This window comes from Sugiyamaella lignohabitans, chromosome D (genome assembly GCF_001640025.1).
Source record: "Sugiyamaella lignohabitans strain CBS 10342 chromosome D, complete sequence".
NCBI lineage: Eukaryota > Fungi > Ascomycota > Dipodascomycetes > Dipodascales > Trichomonascaceae > Sugiyamaella > Sugiyamaella lignohabitans.
The window spans coordinates 981,715-1,007,966 of NC_031673.1; the positions used below are offsets into that span (position 1 = coordinate 981,715).

General features: G+C 46.3%; 8 protein-coding genes across 8 annotated transcripts; 3 read left to right on the forward strand and 5 right to left on the reverse strand.

The window, feature by feature from the left end:
• Window positions 1-660: 660 nt before the first annotated feature.
• Window positions 661-2,478, forward strand: GID7 (glucose-induced degradation complex subunit GID7; the record flags this gene model as incomplete). Its single annotated transcript, XM_018882040.1, has 1 exon — window positions 661-2,478. One exon carries the CDS (start codon window positions 661-663, stop codon window positions 2,476-2,478), a length of 1,818 nt encoding a protein of 605 aa, XP_018736458.1.
• Window positions 2,479-3,030: 552 nt separating this feature from the next.
• ALO1 (D-arabinono-1,4-lactone oxidase) lies at window positions 3,031-4,626 on the reverse strand (the record flags this gene model as incomplete). The annotated part of the gene is made up of 1 exon (XM_018882041.1): window positions 3,031-4,626. The coding sequence occupies one exon, from the start codon at window positions 4,624-4,626 to the stop codon at window positions 3,031-3,033; it is 1,596 nt and encodes a 531-aa protein (XP_018736459.1).
• Window positions 4,627-5,121: 495 nt separating this feature from the next.
• On the forward strand, window positions 5,122-6,594 carry AWJ20_4936 (uncharacterized protein; the record flags this gene model as incomplete). The annotated part of the gene is made up of 1 exon (XM_018882042.1): window positions 5,122-6,594. One exon carries the CDS (start codon window positions 5,122-5,124, stop codon window positions 6,592-6,594), a length of 1,473 nt encoding a protein of 490 aa, XP_018736460.1.
• A 6,402-nt stretch (window positions 6,595-12,996) lies between these two features.
• On the forward strand, window positions 12,997-15,003 carry PHO84 (phosphate transporter PHO84; the record flags this gene model as incomplete). The annotated part of the gene is made up of 1 exon (XM_018882043.1): window positions 12,997-15,003. The coding sequence occupies one exon, from the start codon at window positions 12,997-12,999 to the stop codon at window positions 15,001-15,003; it is 2,007 nt and encodes a 668-aa protein (XP_018736461.1).
• Window positions 15,004-16,308: 1,305 nt separating this feature from the next.
• Window positions 16,309-16,722, reverse strand: CUS2 (Cus2p; the record flags this gene model as incomplete). Its single annotated transcript, XM_018882044.1, has 1 exon — window positions 16,309-16,722. One exon carries the CDS (start codon window positions 16,720-16,722, stop codon window positions 16,309-16,311), a length of 414 nt encoding a protein of 137 aa, XP_018736462.1.
• A 155-nt stretch (window positions 16,723-16,877) lies between these two features.
• CUS2 (Cus2p) lies at window positions 16,878-17,609 on the reverse strand (the record flags this gene model as incomplete). The annotated part of the gene is made up of 1 exon (XM_018882045.1): window positions 16,878-17,609. The coding sequence occupies one exon, from the start codon at window positions 17,607-17,609 to the stop codon at window positions 16,878-16,880; it is 732 nt and encodes a 243-aa protein (XP_018736463.1).
• A 278-nt stretch (window positions 17,610-17,887) lies between these two features.
• TPO3 (Tpo3p) lies at window positions 17,888-19,555 on the reverse strand (the record flags this gene model as incomplete). Its single annotated transcript, XM_018882047.1, has 1 exon — window positions 17,888-19,555. One exon carries the CDS (start codon window positions 19,553-19,555, stop codon window positions 17,888-17,890), a length of 1,668 nt encoding a protein of 555 aa, XP_018736464.1.
• A 1,826-nt stretch (window positions 19,556-21,381) lies between these two features.
• Window positions 21,382-22,200, reverse strand: AWJ20_4941 (hydrophobic surface binding protein A; the record flags this gene model as incomplete). The annotated part of the gene is made up of 1 exon (XM_018882048.1): window positions 21,382-22,200. One exon carries the CDS (start codon window positions 22,198-22,200, stop codon window positions 21,382-21,384), a length of 819 nt encoding a protein of 272 aa, XP_018736465.1.
• Window positions 22,201-26,252: the final 4,052 nt, after the last annotated feature.

The following is a 26,252-nucleotide window of genomic DNA, read 5'->3' on the forward strand; positions in this document are numbered from 1 at the left end:
CACGACGACTGGGATTTGATATTGTATTTGTGAGAAGTTGTCTATAGTAACTGGAAGATAGACACTGTTTGTTGAATAGTAGTTTGGTGTTGAGTAGAGTGTTCCTAGTGGCATTGGTGATATCTGGTGTTGGCATCGATATTGCGTAGTACTCAACAAGCAAGCTGCATATAGTAGGCTATTCTAGTGGTTAGTGTTTTAGGGGCTTCATCAATTAGAGTTCGTATTAGCGATATTAGCGATATTAGGGAACTTTCAAAGACCCGACACTCATTAGACAAAGTGAAATTATAGCTCTGACAAAGCAAGAGGTTGATCTATTAGTACTGCTTTACTACTTTACTACTCCTGATAGTACTACTACTGCTAGTACCAAGAACTCCATCGTCGCTGAATCATAGGGCTGAAACAGAATATCGAAGCGACATTCTACTCCTATAACTAGAGGTCAGAGTCTTTAGAGCTATTCAAGTATATTCACCTCGTGTTCCTCCAGTCACCATTCAGTGACTGGCTTCTATTCAAAACACAACGCTACCTTCAAAACGAAATCACTCAGGTCGGGTCACAGCATCTCCGAGCTCAACATCGTCCTCGTCGACTGATTCCAACGATAAAACATCTCCTCCACGAAAACGGATCAGACAACAGGACCATACCATGACTGCAATTCCAATGAACAGAACCAGAGACAGCAACAACAGTAGCAGTACTAGTAATAACAGCAATGGCAACTCTGCTAGTAGCACTTCTAATGGGAATAGCAAACTAGCTAGTACTACAGGCATTGAAGCTAATGGCAATGGCAACAATCAAAATGGTAATAGTACAATAGCCAGTTCTGCATCTATTACTAGCACCGAATCAACAGCTGCTACTCTTAGTGAACGAGACAGTTCTGCTAAAAATACTTCTGGCATTGGCACGGAGGTGCTGTCCCCGACCTATTTCGGTTTTGATAAGAAAGAAACCACCAGACTGCTAATCCAGTCTTTACACGACCTAGGATACCATGATATAGGCAAGAGCCTGGAAAATGCGTCTGGGTATACAATTGAATCGCCTCAAGTGGTGGATTTACGAAATGCCGTGCTATCTGGCGAATGGGATAATGCTGAACAGATACTGTTAGCAGGATCGATAGAAGTGCCGAACCCATCGGATATCAATTCCATGATCTTTCTTATTCGCAAACAGCGGTATTTAGAAATCCTCGAGAAAGACGACAGAGAAGAAGCCCTGTGGTTTTTGCGTAACCAGCTATCCCCAGTCAACGGCAACGGTCATAAAGAAGAATTGCATTTTCTGAGTAAACTAGCCATGTTTTCTCTAGACGATATCAAGGCTGATGCCCATTGGGACGGAGTCAATGGCAAATCAAGACAGTTATTATTAGAATCATTACAAGAGCATCTGTCGCCATCAATAATGATCCCCCCTCATCGACTAGCGACACTACTACACCAAGCAAAGAGTTCTCAACTCAAAGCTTCGGATTACTATTTAGGAGATGAATCGTCGGCAACGAGCGATTTCTCGCTTTATAAAGACTACGTAGGAGATCGAACCAAGTTTCCTAATGTTACGACACATATACTTAAAGACCATTTTGATGAGGTCTGGTATCTGGCGTTCTCTAACGATGGCAAGTATCTTGCCTCTTCGTCGGCTGACAAACGGGTGTTTATCTGGGATGTAGAAGACAACTTCAAACTCCATAGACGACTAGAAGGACATCATAAAGGAGTGGTGTTTTTCAGCTGGTCTCCGAATGACAAGTATATTGTCAGTTGTGGCCAAGACAGTCACGCTATAGTGTGGGATGTTCAAAAGGGCGAGAAAGTGAGTCAAGCGTCGCATGATGAAGCAGTGGATTCCTGTGCCTGGTCACACGACAATCGGTCTTTCATCACTGGCAGTCCCGACAAGAAAATGATCCTTTGGGATCTCGACGGCAGAGAAATTCATACCTGGACAAACATTCGGGCACAGAGCATGGCAGTGACGCCAGACGGAAACCGGCTTATTGTCATCTGTAGCGACATGATCATTCATGTGTTTGATCTTCGCACATACGAAATGATTACCCAGATATCCGTGTCTAACAAGATCCTCACCTCGATAAGTGTGTCACGCGATTCGCGATACGCAGTGATCAGTGTTGCTCCTGAAGAAATCCATCTCTGGGACCTTGAAACCTACCGACTGGTGCGGAAATACGTCGGCCAACTGCAGGACGAGTTCGTGATCCGGTCGAGTTTCGGTGGTCTCAACGAGAACTTCATTCTCAGCGGAAGCGAAGACAGCCACGTCTACATCTGGAACCGCGACAACGCCAACCTCATCGAGGCGCTTCCTGGCCACACGGGCACCGTCAACTGCGTGCAATGGCGCCCCGGCCACCCTGCCATGTTCGCCTCTGCCGGCGACGACAGCACCATTCGCATCTGGCAACCCGCCAGCCGCCAGGACCTATAATTATTATTGTTATTATTTTATATATTATTACTTAACGTGCTTCTGCCTCCGGCGGCTGGGGCTCCGCCCCAGACCCCGCTGCTCGCTTCGCTCGAGATTGGGGGGTCCTGACGTGCCTCGGCGGCTGGGGCTGTGCCCCATACCGCCCTGCTCCTCTCACTGCGCTCGAGTCGGAGCGTGTGGTGGTCGTAGGTGTTGAAAAACTCGCCAAAAACTTTATTATTAGCCTAAGACGCTCGCTTCGAGGGGGGTGGTGAAGAGGAGGTGTCAGCTACGGCCACATCCCAAGTAAAACAAGATTTCCCGTCCGATCAATCCTATTTAAGCCTTGGAGAGCCTTGATCAGTAATGCCGTGGGAGACCAGGCGTGAACAGAAGGTGCTGTAGCTCATCCTTTTTTGCACACCGGCAAAATATTGTTTTTTTCCCGGTTGGAAACCAAACGAGCTCGGTCCCGCGAAAGCTCGCGAAGCGAGCACAACGGGGTCTGGGGCAGAGCCCCAGCCGCCGGAGGCAGGCCCACAACACATAAAAGTTAAATAAAACGTGTAATTAGACAATGTCAGTGACAGAACTGACGAAACCGTTGATCTCGGCCCAGTGGCGGCCGCTGAGGAACGTGCCCTGGGGGTCGTGGGTCTCGCGGAGTGTTTTGAAGAGGGTGAGGTCGTCGCCAAACCAACTGTCCATGGTGGGTTTGAGGCCCCGCATTTCGCCGTCGGTGAGAGTGGAAGCAGGCTTGTCGTCAAAGGTGCCTAGGAAGTTCTTAGCCCAGTGAGGTTTGCCTCCAACAGCAGCAACTGTGTCCTCGAATGTCCTGTACCATTTGTCGATAGGACAGTCGAAACCGAACGGTCGGTATACTGTGGCATTCAGATAAAGTGTCAGTTTGTCGTAGGTAATAGGGGTGGTAGCAGCTCCAAGTTTAGGAGTGCCGTCGAGAAGAGGCCGAACAGTGTTACCAGGAACAGTTCCAAGATGAGGAACTGAGTAATTGTCGGGGTTAATAGTGTCAGTGGATCCAGAAACTGCCGTGTTGGAAATGCGAACTTCGAAAGGAGCATGGACGTAGAATGAATTGTTTTTGGCAGCATCCTTGATAATAGTTTCAAGTTGTCTCAGGACTTTAGGTCCTTCGGTCAATGGCATAGCCCATTCGTTGACAAACTGACTAAACAAACAGTCCATATTCAAAGCCAGATCACTTCTTTGCACTGCAACATTACCTTCACTATTAATTGATTCTTCAAACCCGTACTGGTGTTTGAACACCCATCTCTCAATAGATGGTGTGAGTGACGGGTATACTTTAACAGCCAGCCATAATAACGACTCATAGAAGAATCGGCCAAGAGTAGTGCCATAGAAATTATTAATTGGTTCGCGTAAAGGCTCTTCCTGCTTACACTTATCAGCTCTCCAGAGCACACATCTGTCGGAATAAGGATACCACCATACTCTGATGAACTCCGACGAGGTCCATACCGTAGGCCATAATTCATCAACAAACCTGTCAAACGAGACAATCTGTTGACGGGACTTGAGATTATAAGCCGGAACAACTCTCAATGTTACGTGAGTGATGATACCCAGTTTACCTACCGACAATAATCCAGCACGGAACAAGTCTAAATTATCACCTGGTGAGCATTCAATCGTCTCTGGATCAGCTTTTCCACTGCAAAGCAGAGTAAACTTGACGATTTGTTCTGACACCAGTCCATGATAAGCACTTGATCCATGAGTGCCCGTCGAAATAATTCCCGCAGCAGATTGTTCAGAAATGGAACCCAGATTTTGAATTGCCAGGCCCTCAGCAGCCAGAATCTCTGTTAGCTGATAGATGCGAATGCCTGCCTCGACTGTCACGTCAGCAAATTTCCCAGATTCATGGCGTTCAATAGAAAGAACTTTATTAAATATATCCAAATTCATGATCCACTCGTCAGACATAGTCAAAGTCGAAGGCGAATGGCCCGACCCCGTCAACATCAGGGTCTTATTCAACCGCTTGGCCTCAACCACAGCATCTCTAATCTCCTCTGCCGTCCTTGGCTGAATATACAATTGGGGCTTGCATCTGAAGGTGCCAGCCCAGGTCCTATGGGTCCTATTAGCAAAGCTAAATGGCGCGAGCCTGTCAGCCATCGGTGTATATCTACTACAGCTTTCAACAGGTGTCAACTGCTCTGACATGAAATGGGTCCGAGTCATCTTGATCTCTTAAATCACCACCTCACCGCACGTGACCTCATCGGGTTAGGAAGTAAAAACCACCCCCTGGAACCGGGTCCGTCTACCCCTGAGCCCGGGTTCCTGGCGTGTCGACGGGTATGGCGAACCGGTTTTGAGGTCTTGGAGGGGGAGGTGTGCCTCCGGCGGCTGGGACTCCGTCCCAGACCCTGGTTGCTCCTGCTTCGCAGGAGATCTCTCGGATCGTGGAGGAGATGGTGTGAGTTCTTGCCAATCCAGGGGTCAATTGCTCACTCCAGCCATCAACACCAGGGCACACCCAGTCCAGGGACCCCACGCCGCTCGCGAAGCGAGCACTACGGGTCTGGGCGGAGCCCAGCCCCGGAGGCACGACTACCCCCTGTACGGCGATCCGCGATGCATGTTTAAAGTTCATCCTCAGACAGCTTCATGAATCGCGCGAGGAAGAGACGGAGGGACGAGCCATGGCACCAATTGAGACGTGGAACTACTGAAAGGAGTGGCGGTGATATGAGGAGTGTGAGAGAAGAACGGAAAGGGGGGAGTGGCGATGGAAGTTCGGGTTCTAGCTTGAGTCGACACGGGTCAAGTAATGATATCACTGTCAGGGATATAACCATAGACAGCACGGGAAACAGTGGCTGGCAGAGGGATGCGGTTCCGGCAGACCTTCCTGATGAGAAGGATGCAATAGAGAAGAGAGTGGCTAGAGCACGAGTACGAGCTGCAATTGAGAAGTCCTCAGATAGGGAGAACAGCATGAACACAGGGTCTAATGCAGATCATGGAGCAGTGAATCCACGAGAGACGAATTCTGGAAATAGTGAGACCAGTCCAAGAAATGGTGTGGAGAGTCTAAGAAGTATCGCAGCACGGTCTGTGGCCAGTCATAGTCGTGATATCAGACGAATGTTGCTAAGGAATAGCAATGTTTCATGGGAGTTAGGATGGAAACTGGTGTGGGAGTGGATCCGATTAATGGGTCTTGATTCATATCCATTATTCACACTTTTTTTAAAGGAGTTTGGCACTAAACGAGATTTCCACTGTCATCATCGTCAGACTGTGCCTGTCGCTGATATCACAGGGTACCGAGCGGGCAGCAAAAGAGACGTGTTTCTCGACTCGCGGTTACTGCCAAGTATAAACACCAAGCATCGAATAGAGTATATTCCGTATGGAGGAGTATCTGGGGTGGTGAGCTTGGTTCAGAGCATCTCCCAGTATAACTTGTCTATGGAAATAGGGAACAATATTGTTCTCTTGGACTTATCAGGACTGCGGATTCCCCGCGAGTCGTTGAATGATATGTGTCTGAGTTTAACCAGTTTGAAGTCGCTTGCTGGACTCGACGTCTCAGGATGCGGGATATTAGAAAGCAGTAACATACTGACTCTGTGGAGAGTAGCCATGACCAGCGGAGCTTGGACCAACCTGAGACTGCTGTGTTTAGGAGATTCTTATTTAAACAGCACGACTATGTCAGTTTATCAGACCCTCTTCGATACATCTTTGGCGTATATCGAAGGGCCATCAAACTATACTCCAGACGAAACAAAATGGGTTCACGGCAGGAACCTCACCGGAATCAGCCCTCGATTCACTGTTAACTATTCCCTGGCATTCAAATACCGGTTCCTATCGTCGTCGGCCAACATCAACGAACCACGAGTGCGACTGCCCAAAGCCACTGTCCTGCAAGAATTCATCCTGACCAGAGACGAGTCCAGTCCACCCTGGCTCAGCAAACGACCCTCGTTCAACTGCCGCGACTGCTACATCCGCAAACCCACTTCGTCATCACCACCGACCCTACCCTCCAAACCAGCCTCCAAATCCAAACTGACCATTCGCAAAGACAAGCTCCGGGGCCCTCTAACCGCTCAGGGCTTCCTCTTCTGACCGCTGTTGGGGTGCCCTGCGTGCCTCCGGCGGCTGGGGCTCCGCCCCAGACCCTGGTTGCTCCTCTCGCTGCGCTCGAGTCGGGCGAGGCGGTGTCACCGCACGCGAACCAAGGTCAGAAGGGGTCTCCCGACGCCCGACTCGAGCGAAGCGAGAGGAGCAACCAGGGTCTGGGGCGGAGCCCCAGCCGCCGGAGGCAGTAACGGGGAATTTATCCGTTGGGGAAGTGCATTTATGCGATGACGCCTGGCAGGACCCGTTCAGCGGGTATCCAATGAAAGGACCAGGCCGTTGAAAGCCGTTAGAAGACAGAAAGCACACCATAGCTGCAAAGTGGTCGCTGCGAGACAGCAGAGGTACCGGATTTGGGCGTTTGATTGCTTCGTGAGTGGGCGACGTAGGGCGTTGGCCGCTCGAGTCCAGAACGAGAATCAATCTGACAGCAGCGAAGATCTAATCTGGATCTTTCCGACTTCATGTGGAAATCAGTTTGTAAATCATGGTTTGACGGGCTAATAGGGGGGCATAACCGTTGTAACAGCTGTGCCGTAGACTAACGGACATGCACATCAACTGTCCAAAAAAGATTTGTTCTCAAAATAAATAAATAAAAAAATAAATAAACAGATGTGAACCTGTTCAAAAGGAAGTAAAGACTAAATAGGATTAATGGTTAAATTGGGACATGAGCCTTTTCGACAACTGCAACAGATACGAAAGAATGAGTCGAGGCTCCGTTGGCCCATTAGGCAATTCCATTTGTAATAAAATTGGCAAATAGAAGTCGACGGCGTGAGTCTGGGCGGAAGAGCCTCGAGGCAGACCAGTAAATAAAAAAAAAATTCACAAATGCATCAGAGAGCACGGGAATTTACTGAATACGATGGAAAAATAAATTAATAGTTTACAGTACATGGCAGAACAGAAACACATTTTCAAAAAAAAAAAGAAGAACACAAGAATAAAGAAATAAAAAAACAAATAAAAATAAAAATTCCAGATTAATTAAACAGGTTGGGCCAATAAACAGAAAACGGGTCTATGCAAGCAGAAATTTTTCTGCTAACGATAATGTACCCATAAAGCTTAACAGAAGGCAAAAAAAACCTTATTAGCCGTTGGCAGTGTCGATAAGCCGGCCCGGATAAATTGCAATTGTGATAACAAACTTTATCTTTACTTTGTACTACATAGGATAAAAATACAGCTGAGTTAATGAGCACAATTAGGAAGCTCAGCCAGTAAGTATCGGGTAACAGCCGACGGAACCGCGAGTGCAGAATGAGACACAAGCTAGAACGAGAGGGTGTTTGCCATGGTTACAAACCAGCTCGTGGGATGCAAAGCAGCAGGATGTTTCAAGCCAAGAGAGAAATATGTGTCGGTGATGGCTGGATTGGGTAGATACAAAGAATAACAAAAGAAACGACTGGCTACTGACAGGGCTAGCTGGATTCAGATGCCAGTTCACGAAGAGCAGAGAAAAAGCAACTTTAGCGAGATGAGACTAAATCCGCAGGGCCAGGAGTTGGGCATGAACAGCAGCAGAGTTGGATCCAGTCAGGGGTCATCCACAAGTCTCCCATGAATATACTCAGTGTACTCAGTACCAGAATCGTCGTATAACACACGGTCTCTCAGTGTTAAAGACGGAGGAAGGAAAGAGACCTGTAGAAAGCTTGAGAAAATAAAATTAAAAAAAATAATGAAATGGAGCTATATCAGCTGTTATTTGAAGCGGTTATTTTAGACAACCCAAGCTTTCCCAGAAGTTTAGCCGAACTAGACCGAAGTGGCTGGCGGATTGAAATTCAGGTTGAACTCCGGTTCAGGTCAAGTCCGAGATCGATAGTCGTCATCTTCGCCTGTCTGATAATGGACTGGTGGGGACCAGATCGGTTGCAGCTTCCCGACGCCACAACAAAAAGGGTAGCTTCGCTGGAATTCGGATTAATTTGAGACAATATGCTCATTGTGGCTAACCCATCCTTCGCTAATACAATTTCTACGATTGCGGCACGGTCCGCAATATTGCGGCCGATGGGCAAGCAACAGACCCATCACCAGCCACTAAACCCGACAATTATCCTGATGATTATCCGATTATATCTGATAGAGCAGGCGACCATCACCTACCAGTTCAGGAGGCGAACCCACTGACCCTGATCAACCGATAGGCGGTCGATAAACTACGATTTACACGACACGACTGGTTTCTGGGGTGAAGAGGAGATGCCTCCGGCGGCTGGGGCTTCGCCCCAGACCCCACAGCTCCTCTCGCTTCGCTCGAGTCGGGTGTGGGCGGGCCAATTGACTCCGCGAAGCGGAGCACAACGGGGTCTGGGGCAGCGCCCCAGCCGCCGGAGGCAAGACCCGCGACCCGAACTGATGCCGTGGTTCTTGGCGGCGTGTTCGATGGGAGCTAGAACAGCTGGAACTAGAGAAAAAAGGGGGGTTCGTTAGAGTCGCGATGCATGGAAGCTCGGGCCACCACTCCGAAAGCAGGTATGTGGGTCCGATACGTGGGTACAGGTCTCAGATGCCGGCGCTCATTGCGACATGGGATGGATGTGCTGAAACAGGTTCCAGAGGGTGTACAAGAAGTGTCCGGCATGAACCGGCGCCAGAAGAGCATGTGTGGAACAAAATAGCGTCACAGCATGCCAAAGCCAACGGCCCACTCACAACCGTCGCACACCACACAGACCGCCCCAAACACCCCAAAAGCCCATTAATCCCAACCGCACAGTCCAAATGCTCCGCGAAGCGGAGCACAACGGGGTCTGGGGCAGCGCCCCAGCCGCCGGAGCCAGACCCCTATCCCAATTAAGTATCCTAAAAATTTTTTTTAAATATTTCCCACTTAGTCGTCCAGGTCAAGACGCTTTCCCCATTTCCAGAAGTGAGGAAGTGGTGGTTGGCGAATGCAGAAACAGGCTTACGGGGATCCAGTAAAGTTGCAGCATTGACGCACAAACCAACGGCGTGAGCGAGCGGAGATGCAGATCCAGCACGCTACACAATACCGGTTGATTGGCCCACAGGCGACCCGGCCGTCACGTAGCAGCAGCAGCACCCAACGCGACAACGACAGGTTTCGAAAAGAAAATAAGCTTGGCTGGAGTTTATATTTGTCGTTAATTAATAACAGCAGCCAAGCAGCCAGCAGCAGCGACAATCGCTCCCCAGACGAGGGTCCTGTTCCGCAGAGATGCTGTTGGTATGCTACGGCAGCACCTGCACGCACCGCTGCTCCCTGCCGTTCTGTGCATGCTCGCGAAAATCCTCGTGAAAATCCTCGTCCATCCTTTTGTCGGTTCCATCCCGGTCTTGGTATAGGTCTGCCGATAACCCAAGATCAGCACATCTTTTTTTGACAGGATCTGTATAACCGCGCCGTACATACGCGTGGATCGTCTCTGATCACCCGAAGATCTTTTTCCAATACGCCGGGTCGCATCCTCCCTATCCCAATTAGGACAGGTCTTCAAAAGGGCCTGCCGCAGGACCAGCCAATCACAGGCCCAAGACGCACGGCAAGGTTGTCCTTGCCCAGGTACAAACTTTTCTGACATGCGCAGTAGCTGCTTATCACTACCATTAATAATTATAGTTGCATAACATCTCATCAAATGAAAAGCTAAAATCGGGCCCACGTGCTGGGGTCAAGCCAGTGCATTGGCGAGTTCGTTCGGTCTCGCTAAGAGAATGGGTGCCGTGGCTGGGGATGGGTGGGGGGTTGTGCCTCCGGCGGCTGGGGCGCTGCCCCAGACCCCGTTGTGCTCGCTTCGCGAGCGGCAGGGGTTGAAAGTGCCAAGCTAACGGGCTCGCCCTTTGTGTAGCGGCTGGTCACCCCCGGATGGATGGTCCCTCTGATGGACCTTTGGGGGTGGTTGTGGGGCAGTTGGTCGGGCTTGAAAATCAGTGCTTGAAACGTCGTTTTCTGCTGGTTTTCGCTTACTTGGCCGTGTTGACCTCGCCGAGGAGGCGATTTTGGCCACTTCGGGCGGGTGGGCGCCTCGAGAATCATGTATTAAACTACTTTGTTCGCTTAACAGCATCAGCTATCGCCCGGTAGCTGAACTGAAATGCCCGATGTGGTTTTTTGTCTCTCTGTTCGGAAAAATCCAGTCAGATGGACTCAAATCGTTCGGGCCGCTTACCGGTTCTGTTTCTCTTGTAAAGAAAGACCAAAGACCCAATGGTTTCTGTTTTTGTCGATAGAGTGGAGCTCTGAGACATAAAACATCAACAAACAACTTCCAAACACCTGGGAACAGCCTGAAACCACTGGAAACAGTCGGTGCTTGACCCGCCATCGATGCTGCTGCTGCTGCTGCTGCTGCTGTAAGCCAGGTCTGTGGTCTGTGGTCTGCGATTGCAATGGCCGCTGCAGACCGGCTGCTACCCATTCGATGGCCAAAGTACATACACTATCTGCACGTTTTCTGCCGAGAATGTTTGTTCTCTGTATAACTGAATCAACAGGCCCTCGTGGAGTTGTCACCGATACACATTAACTGCTGTCAGGGACCTATAAACAAGCCCCGATCGCTGGTTCCATGCTCCATGCACTTGCTGCTGTACAGGTTACACCGGTCGGCCAACTCGCCTTATTATTTACTTCTCCGTTACAGACTGGGTACCATCAGGTCACAGTATGTCATAGGTTGGCTCCAGAATGGCTACAGCTGGCTACACACTGGCTACAGACTGATTCAGCCCATTACAGCCAGTTACAGCCAAGAACCAGGTCTGCAGGTCTGTTGTCTAACACGCTCATCTCATCAAATTATATCACCTGCATAATTGACTAGGGGTTCTCTGAAGCCAATGACACTTGGGCCTGCTAACCACATGGCGAAGTTTAATAGCGCCAGCTAGCGAATTAGAGATGGTTTTCGTGCACCCCTACCGTGTCTCGTTATAAGAAATGGTGCCAATGTGTTTTAACTTGCCTAAAAAGCTAAAAGCTTAAAGCTAAAAACTTGGCTTATCGTAGATAGCGGGTTAGATTATGGCCTGCTAGCTGCTGCTGCTGATGCTGTTGCCGCTGCGCTGTAGCTACATCATCCGTAGGGAGGGGTACTAGCAGCAAATGGGCTTGGTTAGGGGCATTTATTCGGCTTGTTTTAGCGCTTATTTGGGTCTCGGAAGGAAATACGTGCCGAGCTACATGTTGGCAGCTGAAGTAGGTTAAATTAGGCAGGCTAGATAGGTGAGTTCGAGCTGGTGTAGCTGTTGGAGCTGGAGTTTGTTTTCAAGCTAAGGCGGTGTTGCTGCTGGAGCTGTTGCTGACGCTGCTGCCGCAAGAGTGGACCAGCGGTTGATAATCTACCAGTTGAACTAGCGGAACCGGCAGAACCAGCAGAACCAGCATCTCAAACAGCAGCTAAAGCAACAGCTAAGCAGGGATACCTGCCAGCTGTAACGCTGGCGACTCAAACCCGCTTCTGGCACCTCGCTATGCCGGCAATTGAAGGTCTCTACTGCATATATCAACCAGGGACCGTTAGTAGATGGCGTCTGTACATGCAGTCGATGTACGAGTGTCTTTGGAGCACATGTTGGTTGACTGGTTAACATTCTATGACCAATTTGCACGTGAAAGATTCTGCCAAGCCCATGTCCGTATCTCCTTCGAAATTACTCGTAAACAGAACTGCTTGTTAACCCTCTCTGCTTTGCTCTGCTTCTGCTCGTGCAGTTTACAAATTATACCACGCTTACCACACTTACAAACTGTTCCAACGACAATCCAGCTGGCCCTTGTCCAACTTCACAAGCATGCAATTGATTAGATTCAACTGCCATTACTGCTATTAGGTCCTATACTACTACTCCCGTATCATATATATCAGTACTATCCTCATCTAGTCCTACTGAATAACCCATACTTGTATCCCTATCGTTACTGTATTTCTTGTATCCGAACCGAAAACTACAAAAAAAAAAAAACAAAAAAAAAATTTCAAAACCGCTAAAAAGAACTGTTTCTTTTGCCATGTACCTTTGCTTTTTTTTCCAACTGATTCCATTATGGAGTTCCTTTTTAGTGATTGTTCCTTTCATTGCTTTTTATTCTAGTCTAGAAATTTTTTGATTTTTTTCCCGTCGATCTTACTTCATTAGTCCAATTTATCTGCCAACCGTTTTTTATCAGCCCGTGCGATACACGACTTGCACACCTCTCAACCATATATAAAAGCTCGATATTTTCTCATTGTTGGTTCTATTTTTTTTTTCTAGTCGTGCAATATTTTTTTGACATCTTCATCCTTGTGTTGAATTATTTATCAAGCCTTGGTCTCGTGGCTTAAACTTTCATCTCTCTTGTTTATTATTTATTAACAAATTAAAAAACATCACCAGAGATAAAGAACAAACAGAAAAAATAACACAATGCCTGATAGATCTCATCATAATCCTATTCCAGGTGAGATTCCTGTTCCTCACGGTGTTCAAGAGTATGACACTGTTGATGGTAGAATCATCAATGACATTGATGATTTCCAATACACTGACAAGTCCGAAAAGGAGATTTTCGCTTACTTGTTGCAACCTGCTGATGCCTATACTCCCGAGGGTGTCTACTGGGCCGATTTGCCTTTTGGCAAAAAGGTCAGCTTCGTTACCTCTGTCGACAGTGCTGAGGCTAAGAAGGAGTTGAAGACCATTGGTCGTATGTTCAAGGAGGACCCTCTTTCTCCTGTTGCTTGGTACTTTAGAAACTGTGTCCTTCCTGGTGCCGGTCTTGGTCTCGAAGGTTACGTTTTGTTCTCTATTGGTAATGTTTCTTCTCTTTTCTCTGCTGCTTGGCCCGAATGTTGGGGTTCCAAGGCTACCGTCTGTAACAAGAACTGGATTGCTGCTGTCTCTTACCTTGAAATTGTCGGTATTATTTTCGGTCAAGTCATTGTTGGTTTCATTGGTGACGGTATTGGACGTAAGTGGGGTCTTATTCAAGATGCCTCGATCATGTTTATCGGTTTGATCATGTTGACTGCTTCTTGGGGTGTTACCCTTAACGGATGGGTCATCTGTTACGCCTGGTCTTTGTTCTTCTACTCCGTCGGTGTCGGTGGTGAATACCCCATGACTGCCACCTCTGGTATGGAGAGAGGTACTCGTTCTGTTTTCACTTCTGCTGATGACCGTCTCCACAGAGGTAGAAAGGTCTTGCAAGCTTTCTTGATGCAAGGTTGGGGTCAATTCTTCAACCAAGTTATCTTGATCCTTCTTTTGCTTATCTTCCACCACGGTTCCGGTAACCCTCCTTACTCCAAGGTCGCTGTTCAATGGACTTTCCGTATCGCCTTTGCTATTCCTGCAATTGGTACTTTGTGGTTGGTCTACTACCGTGCCTACAAGATGCCTTATCCTTCCAAGGATCTCGAGGCTGTCAAGAAGAAGTCCAAGGTCACTGGTTACGATGTTGAGTCTCTTAAGCTCGTCCTTAAGTACTTCGGTCCCCGTCTTTTGGCTACCACTGGTGCTTGGTTCGCTAACGATGTTTTCTTCTATGGTAACAAGCTTTTCCAGGGTCAATTTATTGCTGTCATTGCTCCTAATGACAAGTCGGTCATCCTCGGATGGTTGTACAACCTTATCAACATTGGTGTCTCCCTTGCTGGTTACTACCTTGCCGCTTTCCTCATTGACAACAAGCTTTACGGTCGTAACCGTATGATGCAAGTCGGTTTCCTCATGGATTTCATTCTTTTCGTCATCCCTGCCTTCCACTACAAGTACTACACTGCTCCTGAGAACGTTGCCAAGTTCCAAACTATGTACTTCTTGTCCTCTTTCTTCAACCAATTCGGTCCTAACGCTGTTACTTTCTTGGTTGCTGCTGAGGTCTACCCTACTCAAGTTCGTGCTACTGCCCACGGTATCTCTGCTGCCTGTGGTAAGCTCGGTGCTCTTTTCGCCTCTGTTGTCTACTCTTACATCAGCGTTCAAACCCGTTTCTACCTTGTTCCTTGGTTCGGTTTGGCCGGTATGCTTGTCACCTTTGTCTTCATGCCCGACACCACTGGTCTTGATCTTAGAGAACAAGACCGTCGTTTCCAATTCATCCGTGAGGGCCGTGACCACGAGTACCACGGTATTGCCGTTCACCCTCAACACTTGTCCCTTTGGGAGCGTTTCAGAGGTGTTGGCAAGAACTACAACCCCGAACTTGACTACAAGCAAAAGGTCGATGAGCTCAGAAGCGACTGGGAGGAGAGACAAAAGCTCAAGGCTGCTGAGGGCGACAATGCTTCTAACGACGAGGAACTTACTGGTGACTACTCCCCTGATGTGCACCAATACTTCGTCCGCACTTCTCCTTTGCTCACTGCTAACAAGCAAGGTGTTGAGGACAACCTCAAGCTCCCTGAGGCTGCTACTAACGAGAAGCTCTAATCTTTAAAAAAATCTTCATACCCTCGCTCCTAGTGTCTTTACTTTCTTTTGTTTTTGGTTACGATAAATTGTTTCCTCTCTGTAATAAGTCTAAACTAATTTAATACAATAAAATAGCATTTAATTAATCTTTACCTATTCTTTTTTTATTGTCTGCTGCCCAGTGCCTCCGGCGGCTGGGGCTCTGCCCCAGACCCCGTGGCTCCTCTCGCTGCGCTCGAGTCGGGTGTGGGGAAATAGAGCATACTCGTGATTTAGAGCTAGAATTTGGGTACTATGTGATCTAGTTCGACTTCGAAGTGATCTTCGAGTAAAGCAGCTTGCGTGTTCCGTGTGAAAACGACTCGAGCGTAGCGAGAGGAGCCACGGGGTCTGGGGCAGAGCCCCAGCCGCCGGAGGCACTGGTGATGGCCGGTTCAATCCGGAAATGTTCCCGGTGAGACCAAGTGCTTGCAGAGAATGGCTATAGATAATTAGATTAGGCTGATTGATTAGGTGGTGAACTTCGATAGAAACCCAAAAATAAACGATATAAAATAACATGTAACATTGAAATACTACATCCCTGAGCCAAAGGAACAACCAGCATTCCTCACAAAGTATCTTCGTAGAACGATATGCGATTTGGATTACGAGTCTGCTTACAAACACTTGGTATGACTCTGATACTTTGAATTAGATTGTGATTATTTCGATTGCTTCTGGCATTTGGTATTGCCAGCACTCGTCTCCAAAGTGATGCAGCTATTAATTGAACTGACATAATACATATCTGAAGCAGGAAGTTATACAGCTTTGTCAGTACTGTAGTCGAACCATGACGACCAGCACAACTCTGCAATACCTCACCTGGAGCGAACGGAATAGGCCCTCACTTGTCTTGGAAGTCTACTTCCTAGAGTATATCCCAGTAAGAACCCTTGAAACTATGTCTGACGACATAGATTTGTAACCCATAGGGAGGGGAAGTAGCATAATTTCAGTCTCCCCGGGATTTTGGCTGTATTGAAGTGCTAGGCATGGTCTTCTAAGTAACCGTCACTACAATAAATAACGTTTGTTAAGACTTTGAGCAGTAGGACGTAATTATTTCTGCCATACCTTAGATGCCATTCCTGGACCACAGTTGACATACTTGTATCGATGGCGTCGATTGTACATGACAGGTGGGACAAAGCGTCGGTTGGACATGAGAGGTACAAGACAAAGTTTTGATGGGCATACAATCACTACTCGCTGGAATTCTTAAAATTCGAACTGGTACTGGTTGTTGCTAGCGATAGAGCAGTTGCTTTGGGAAGACTATCACTCTCCCTTGTTAAGCCACGAGCCAAACTTGTCAAGCCGCTCTTGCTCCTTATCGTCTTCTCCGTCCTTCTTACTCTTACGGTATTTAATCTTACCATCGTAAGGGAAGGCTTCTAACTGCTTACCGCCGAAATATCGGCCATTCATTACTTCAATACATGTAACTGCATCATCCTTCTCTTGGAATTTGACAGTTGCTATGCCTTCGGGTTCTAGATCATATAACGTGACACTTGTTACAGGACCGATATCCTCGCATCCCTCCATAATATCCTGTTTAATATCAAATGCAGTACTGGCGTCTTGAAGTTCATCAAGCGTGAACGCATTTTTAAGCACAATCACTTTCTCCCATCTTTTGGATATCGCTTTAGGCTCATCATCATCCCAGTCGGCCAGTTTTCTATCCATAGTTAGTACCTAGATCTTATCCCCGATTCTTATGCCTTGACTCATGACGCTGATGAGCAGGGATCCCCAATGCTCCGCGAAGCGGAGCACAACGGGGTCTGGGGCAGCGCCCCAGCCGCCGGAGGCATACACTCATCCACAGAGTTTCCAGCCACTTACTCATTGAGCTTCTGTAGCTTCTTTTGTATCTTGAGCTTCTCTTTGGCGTTGAGTTTGGGCTTTTCGTGATTGTCTTCGGAGTGTTTGTACTCTGCCAATTGAACAGCGATCTTGCCATTAGGGTTTCTACCCGGCTCTCCAGGACGTAGTTCGCTATTATCCATCATTTCTATGGCTAAAGGAACACTTTCAGGTTTAAAATAAACGATGAGAGCATCTCCCTTTGGCTGGTCCTTATCGTCTCTATAGATTTTAATCTTCTTGTTTCCTGTGTTCAAATCCTCAGCGATAACACCGTACTTGGAGAACGTCGTGTCCAGTTCTTCATATGTCACATCTTTTGGAAGATTCGATAAATAAATACCGGTTGGCTTTCTTTCTTTGTGACTCGGTTGATCTAATTTTGGTTTTTTCGTTCTTTTTGAGCCATTAGTACTCGTGTCTTCGTGCTTGGATTCATCTTCACGATCTGGTGATCGTTTCGAAGGAGGTTGGTAAGCTTGCTGTTGGGATTTTATATCTTCTTCTTCTAAGATAGGGACCCAGCTGCGTACTTCTTCATTGAACTCGTATTCATCTCCATTGTCGACGTCTTCAAAAATCCACTTTCCTGTCACTTGTGAGTACGCGATACGTGGATCTTTGGCCCATTCTAATGAGTCTGACGGCGTGCCTTTGGGAATTGGAGGGAAATTCACTTTGGCAATTGGATCTGTTGTATGGCCCATAGCTCCAGGTGATTTTCAAGTCGAAAAAGAACACAAAAAAGGTGTTTTGCTCCTGACTTCTTCAAACTGTTGGAGATCGGGGATTTTCAAAATTTAAGTTCCGTCACTTTTTAGCGCATAATCGCTGCACCTTATATGCAGGGTACGTCTCGATGTTCAAGTAAGCTAGCTATATCCTATTATCAATTAGAAGTGTTTAATTCGAAATTAATGATATTTATTTAGTCATGTATGCTTCAGTCTATGTATCTATCATCATTATAAATATTAGTTGATGTTTAGTTTTTCGTCACTTCGGGGGTATAGGCATACTTAGATCTCTCTCGGATCTTAGCACCATAGAAGAAGAACAAGTAAGGAATTATACAACAAGCAAGAGAAATGAATGCTAACAAGCTTCCTGCCCACTCATAACCGAGTCTGTGATACATTTGGATAGTGAAAAGTGGGACACTTGCTCCCCAAAACGAACGGACAAATGTCTTTGCAGCCAGGGCAGAAGCAGCATAGTGTTGATACGAGTCTACAATGTAGTTTGTTGCAGAATTGTAAATAAGAATGAAACCAAATCCACATGGTAATCCTGCTAGTGTGGGTCCTACCCAAGAGATGGTGGGATAAGAAGTCCAGGCATAAATAAACAGACCAATAGGAACGAACCAACAACCGACCATCATTGGAATCAAACGAAGCTCAGCAGGGGGTACTTCGCCTTTGTCAAGGTAAGCATTAGCACGTCGCACATAGTCGGAATTAACATAGGGAGAAATAGCAGTAGAAATGAGAACGCCCACAATGATAGGAATGAAAGTGAGACCAGTGAGACTAGCACTCCATCCTTTACCTTCCATAAAGATTACTGGATAGGCAAAGAAAAACATATACAAAAGACCGTAAAGAACGGCCATATAAATTGTGACCAAGAATACAATAATTTCACAAAGAAGTTGAGGAGGTCGTTGTAAGGTGACCTTTGCAGTTTCAGCAAAGGATTTGGGAACTAGTTGCTTGGCTGTCTTGTATCTGGTATCACCAGTGAGTTTGATTAGCTTCTTAGCACGCTTGGCAAGAAGTGTATTATGGTGAGTTTCAGGAATAGAAATAGTTGAAAACACGTAGACACAGAATGCAAAGATGAGCATCACGTAATAAATCCATCTCCAGCCGGCATTATCTCCGACAAAACCACCCACCAAAGGACCAGCAGCAGGACCCAAGAATGGAGCTGCCGAGAAAATAGCCATGGCAACACCACGCTCGGAGTTGACCCACATATCAGCAAGTGAACCACCGATGATTGTTAAAGGAGCTGAGAAAAAGATACCATCGATGAATCTGCCCACTAGCAAGGTTCCAATATTTTGTGCTACTGCACAGGGAATGATAAAAATTACTGCCAGGGCAAGAGTTACGACATAGATTGGTCGTCTTCCTACTTCTTCACTTAAGGGAGCGAATAACAAAGGACCGACACCAAAACCAATAACGAAAAGAGTGACTGTCAGAATGACTACTTCATCAGAAACATTGAATGTTGCGCCTGGTGCATTTGGACCAACCATAGCACCAGTAACGGCGGCAGATGAAAAGGCAACTGTAAAACACACAACTCCTAACGCAAGTGTAATGAACCACTTTCTAGTTTTAGACCAAGTTCGAGGATCGTCTTTATCATCGGGAACAAATGTGACGATTCTAAAACCAGTTTCAGCATCAACTGGGTATTTCCAGGGGTCATCTGCATTTAGCTCTTGATGCGTTGGGTCGGGGTGACTCTTGACCCTTAAGATGTCGTAATTGTGAGGAGGTTCATACATAGGATCAACATCGTTGTCTTCCATGGGATTATTTTCCCTCGAAATTTTCTTAGTTAAGTCATAATGGTGAGTGATATCACCATATCCACCTATTTGCCTCTCTTCTGTTAAACTATTGTCGCTAGACATTGTGATTAAAACTTGATATGTTTTTTATCTTCGGATAGATGATAAATACACTTCATTATTCACCGGATATCTCATTATTTATATTCAATGTGATTTTTTATAATATTGTGAATTAGGAGGTATCGGTATTGGTAACTTCCGATGCCCGTGCATATACGCGGATATCGCTACTTATTCCAGCCAGGCTACTGCATAAGCATAAAGTTAGACTCTCTCATATGTAGGAACACAACACTACTGGATAATACAAACTAAGGACAAAGTTTTCGAGAAAGTGGAGAGTTTGTGGAGTGATTTAAACTTTGAAATAAGGCCAGTTCTTGGTAGTGGTTATTTGAAAATTAAAACTGATGGTAGATTCTTGTGTGGTTCCTCTGTTGTACTCGATTTCCATTCTAGTCAAAAACTCGTCATCTCATCGCCACATGTAAGAATTTTTTTTGTGTCGATTCAATAGGAAATACCTAGAACATGGCTGGGAACGATATTTTTTCGTTGCTAATGTCCGCTTGTGTGGATAGACTATTGCTTTCACCATATTCGGGCCGACATCAGGGGCAGGGCTGCATGAGGCTCGGTTATAAAACTTACCGATTATATTGTTCGTTATAGCCGATGGTGCATGAGCCGCTTGGACGGCGGTTGTAACACGGTTAAAGCTACCTGCAGGGACCCACATGATGCGTGCATTGACCGCAGCAAGCGGCAGATAGTCGAGACATCCATTAGGTCTGACAAATTAGATCAATGACTAGTTTCAATTAGGGATGGCAGAAAGTAGTAGAAATGGAACTAGCTTGTCTCGAGAACAATAGAAACCAGTATTCGTGAATCTGGATACAACAGCAGTTTCTGAGAAGCGTTTGAGGAGTGGATCCAAGCTTGCTACGTAGAATTATCGTTTGATGATTAGGGTGGACCGGAGTAAAGAATGCCAGTTTCGTGTTGACGAGAATATTCACTTGTGGCCGAAGTTAAAGGGCCGGAGTAAGGGCAAGGCAGTTGCATTTTGGTAAGAATATTCATCTCATAATAGTGGATGTGAGTATTAGTAAAGTGTCTGATTCTTAGGTAAACCCTTCATAAATCAATGGTAGGATATCCAATGACTACTTTCCATGTCCTTGTAGAGAAGCCAGGAGATCTCTCCGGATAAGCGAAGTGTCTGTTGCTCAGGTAAACCATCAATAAATCACGGCTAATATGCTCAATAACTTCCTCTTCTGTCTCATTGAGCAAGTAGGATATCTTTCCATGAAGTAGCTGGGCCTGCCTCCGGCGGCTGGGGCTCCGCCCCAGACCCTGGTTGCTCCTCTCGCTCCGCTCGAGTCGTTCGAGGGGGTCTCAATCTCTCTTGCGAAGCAGGAGCCACGAGGTCTGGGGCACAGTCCCAGCCGCCGGAGGCTGCTCAGGTAAAATCCGCTATATAAAACAGCCATATCTTTGTCTGTGGTTCCACATCTGTCTCCTTATAGACCAAGAGTGAAATGCTAGTTGCTCAGGTATAATCTGTTTATAAATCTGAATAGCATACTCGGTGAGTTCCTCTTCTACATCCTTGTGAACCGAGCATGTGCTCTCTTAGGATATTAACATATGACCCATGTCGTACAAATATTCAGCCAACTCCTGCGAAGCAGGAGCCATGGGGTCTGGGTCGCAGCCCCAGCCGCCGGAGGCAGACAGGCAAACTTCTTCGCGAATGTAAGTTTAAGGAAAAAAATAAATTATAAAGAGTAGCTTATAAAATTAATAAAATAGATTCTAGAAGGAAAAGTTCAGAGAATAGCTAGTCATACACACACGTTTTATGATGAATTGTTGATTTACAACAAAAGAGCGGCGACACCAGCAGCAGCAGCACCAAGGGCACCAGCTTTCAAGCCAGCGGCACCACCTTCAGCGACAGCGGGGGCAGAGCTGGAAGCAGACTCAGTAGCAGGGGCGGCAGCGGAAGTGGAAGCAGGAGCAGAAGACTCAGCAGCAGCACTGGAAGCAGGGGCAGCAGCCGAAGTGGCAGCAGCACTAGAAGCAGGAGCAGCCGAAGTAGCAGCGGCAGCAGAGGAACCACCAGCAGCAGCGGAAGAAGCACATCCAGAAGGAGCAGCAGGGGGGCTTCCACTAGCCTGGGCACTGTAGGCCTTGAAAGCAGCATCGAAACCAGAGTTGATTTGAGCAAAGTCAGAGGCAATCTCAGCAGCATTGGCACAAGGAACCTTCTTGTAAGCAGCAGACTCAAGCTCGTAAGTCTTTCCACTAAGAGAGCTCAAGTCGCCAGCGACAATTGATTGAGTACCGACAGAGATAAGGTCAGAAGCCTTACTAGTCAAGTCAGAAAGAAGACCGGTGACAGCGGAAGAAACAGACTTGATAGCATCGGCAATTTGAGAAACATCAGAGTCGGAAAGATCACCAAGACCGTTAACTTCAGACGTGACAGAGTCAACATCCTTCTCAATATTGCCCTCAGTGGATTGGATGCTCAAAGCACCGTTAATACCTTGAGACTTGTCGAAACCTTTGACATCCTTGTCGGTAGTCTCAACATCAGTTTGAAGTTGCTTGATGGCAGAAACAAGACTGCCAACATCAGCAAGAGCGTAGCTCGAGAGAAGAGAAGTAAGAACGAGAGTAGTGAACTTCATTTTTTTAATTTGTTTGAGATGAATAAATCTTTACCTTCACAAATATGTTAATTGCAATGGATAATGATAATAATTCAAATCAATGTATAGGGGCGGGAAATGGCCCTTTTTATAGATAATTAGGGACAATCAAGTAACAAAAACAAAACAGTCCCCGAATATAGATAGGTATACATAAAACGCCGCCGAGGGAAAAAAGAAGTAGGACCCTACATTAAAGGGCGGGGTAAGTCACAGAAAAGTAAGGCGCCATGCCCGTTCAAAAGGTTAAAAAGAAACTTTGAAGCCGAAAGGTTCGATTTGATATGGCAACTATCGTTACACATCATCTATTTTCGTCCAAAGTGGAGAACTGAGACCCCGCCAGCCGTCGATCTTGGGGTGCTCTCTTTTCCTTCTCCTCACTAGTAACTAACGAATCCCGAGGAAGCGAGATATATACAGCAATAGTACATGATGAAGATCGCGGTGCCTTGCAGACGTCGCTCAGCAACAATAGCCACACACACCAGGCCGACGCTTGGATGATAGGCCGTCACATCCGTTTCTTTTCAGAAAAAGTCTAACATTAGGCCTTTTTGAAGCGTAAATCGAAAGATAGTTGTAATGGAGTAGCTAATTTCTTAATTGTCTTGTTTTTTTTATGACTTGGCACCTGACCTCGGAACTACTGGACTTATTTACCACATTGATGCAGTGGAAGTTTAATTTGGACCTAAATATACTTCTGCATGACGTAAAGCTGAGGAAGTGCAGAAACTGCAGTCCTATGTACCGAGGAGGGTATCAGACCAGATGCCCTTTTTTATTGTCTGTGGCATTCGATTGTGGGGTAAGTGGCGGTGAAGTTGCTATATGGAATATTTGACTAAGTTACTATGAATTACAAGCCTTACAAAGGAATCTGTGGAAACGGTGCACAAAGATTTTGGTTCACTAAGGTAACACTTTCTATGAAGGAAGAAGAGCCTTTGGCGAATAAATGCGAGCCGCTGGCGCCGATTTTCATTTTCTGTTTTAAGATTATATAGCACTGGCTAGCTTATACTAATAGAGAGAACCGAAAGCTATACTGGCTACCCAGGTAGGAAAAAGGATGTAGATTGGATATGCGAAGGACTATGAATATGTGGAGAAGTTCCAAGTTGATAAAATAAAGTTCGGGCTAGAAAGAGAAGGGACTACTAGAAGCGGAGTGTGTACACCGCCTCAACTAGTTAGGTACCCCGCTGATGATCAGATTGGCACCGCTCGATGTTTTAGATGTCAAAATATTAGTGGTTCACGATTTGCCGGTTGCTGGATTAGGATATTCTTGGTGGCTAGATTTGGTTCTGTTCCTGAATATGGAAGAAACCCAAGAAAGCGGGGTAAGATAATTGATTTTTCAACCGGAAAAGGAGCCTGAACTGGAAATATCCAACTTTCAGATGGCCAAGCCCGATACCAAATCAATTGCTATGACGTACAAGAGGTGCATCTCTCGGCACTTGAAAATTCGGCTCGTTGGCTAGTAAATTATTTATAGAAGATAGTTTCTTGGTTTTCGTTGAAACTGAGTTTTGGTTGCTAAGATTTTCATGATTTTCGAAAATCTTTTCTAAATAAAACAGATGGCAGGGAAATTGGACACTTGGACCCGCCGACCCGTTGAGTTGCCTCGTTGAGCGAACAAGTAATATGATGGCTTGTGGATATAAGCTCAAATTTCGCTCAATGGCTTCTAAATGTATAAAGTCTAAGATTTATTGAGGTTTTTCGAGATTTTTTACTCATGACGGGGTATTATCGAGAAAGTAAGTGACTAATGTTGATAATTAATACCTGTCAGCATGAATAAGGGCTTAGTCGGTCAATAGAGCGGAATACCCAGTTAAAAGACGTGTTGTCATAACAATGGTTCCTTGCTGTTAAGATAAGAAAGAGCTCTGTTGAGCTCATCGAGTAATGATGCTGATGAGAATATAATACCCAGTAGTCTATTAAGACTTGTTTCCTGAGGATCATACTTTTACAAGGCTTGTTTATTATCTTTCGTCAAACTTCGACACAATTTGTAAGGTCAACCGTTTCCAACACACAGAGACATCAAATTCGGCGAATTTTCAGGTCAACAAGTCAGTAAAAAGATTTTGGGATTACACCTACAAAAAAGAATAAAATAAAAAATATTAAAGAAGAACCGTAAGAAACTAATAAACAAAAAGGTTTAAAATGTCATCAAAAGCAATGGCGCAACATGACCACTACAAAAAAATACCATAACCTTTGTGAAGTCATACCAATACAAAAATCTATTATGGTAAAATAACTTACAAAAGGAGAGCGGCAGCACCAACAACGGCAAGGGCACCAGAGACACCGATCAAACCAGCAGCGCCAGAAGACTCGACCTCAGAAGGAGCAGAAGAGGTAGTGGTGCTGTTGTCGACAGGAGCGGCAGAGGTGGCAGCGGCAGAAGTGACAGCAGCAGAGGACTCAGCAGCAGCAGAAGAGGTCTCGGCAGCAGTGGTGGCAGCAGCAGAAGTGGCAGCAGCGGAAGTCTCAGTAGCAGCAGCAGTAGTAGACTCAGCAGTGGTAGACTCAGCGGCAGAAGAAGCAGCAGCAGTGGCGGCAGGAGCACTTGGGGGAGAGCCAGAAAGAGTGGCAGAGAAAGCAGAAGCCAAAGAAGAGAAGTCACCATTGATAGAGTCGAAGTTCTTGGAGAGGATGGGGACAACCTCGTTGGGCAATTGAGAGTAAGCAGCGGACTCAAGGTCGAAAGTCAAACCAGAGAGAGAGCTGATGTCATTGGCAACAATGGAACCAGTACCAACACCAATAAGAGCAGAGGCCTTGGAGATAAGGTCAGAAGCGAATTGGTTGATGGCAGAGGTGACAGACTCAAGGACGGATTGAAGACCCTCAGCATCAGAGACGGAGATGGTGGCACCGTTAAGAGCAGAGGTGACAGACTTAACAGCAGACTCGATGTTGGACTCGGTCTCTTGGATAGAAAGAGCACCGTTGATACCTTGAGATTGTTGGAAGCCTTGGACATCCTTGTCAGTGGCAGCAACAGCAGATTGAACAGCGGCAAGAGCTGAAGAAACGGCAGCAGCGTTTTGAGCAGCAACGGCGTTGATAAGAGCCAAAGTGGCAGCGGCGAGGACAGTGTTAGTAGAAACCATTGTTAATTAACGAGAGAAAAGTTTTTTGGTTTTAAGAAATTATTAACTTCTTAATATTTTTTAATTCTAAAGAAACAAGAGAAAGAAAGAAAGAAAAAAAAAACATTCACACCTCGAGGCGAGAAGCAGGTTATTTATAATTTTCATCATTATTCCGGTGGATGGGTTACCTATGACACAAGAAACATGCGAAATGGTGACCAAATTAGGTCCATTGAGGTAGTACTAACCTATAGTTAACAGGGGGCCGGCAATATTTTAGCAGGGACCACGCACACCAAACAGTTGAGTTGCAGAAGACAAAAAAATAAATTAAAGGAGGGGTGGACCGAAAACGACGCAATGTATGTCTGAGTTTGTACCTGAGTGACACACCAAAGGAAAAAGCAAGTCCAAGGGCACTCTCGATTCGATTTATTTTTGTTTGTTCAGAAACAGTTGTATTTGTGTGATTTGGAGAACAACAAAAAAGAAAAACATTGGTGGTGGGTAAATTTAAGTGATTGTGCGGGTTGGTGAGTGGATGTTAGTGGGGTGGAAAAAGCGTTGGTTTAAGCTTGTTAAGCGTGCGCGGAGCGTGCTAGACTGATGGGCTTGGATGAGTGTTAGTGGGTGAATATCGGTTTCATCGGTAGCAGTGGGGTCTTAGTACGAGGTGGTGGTGGCAGTGGCAGTGGTGGGATAGTGGAGGGGGTTTGTTATTGCTTTTTTTTATACCTATTTGCTAGACCCCACCCCGCGCGGGGTCATTCGAGGCAAGACTAAATAAAGGCCTCAGTGAAACCAGCCACCGAACGAACCGGCCGAGTCACCGACGATGCCGTTTGCGAACAGGCTATTGTTCAGAAACGTGGGTCAGGACTAACAGGGGTTCGGTCCGGT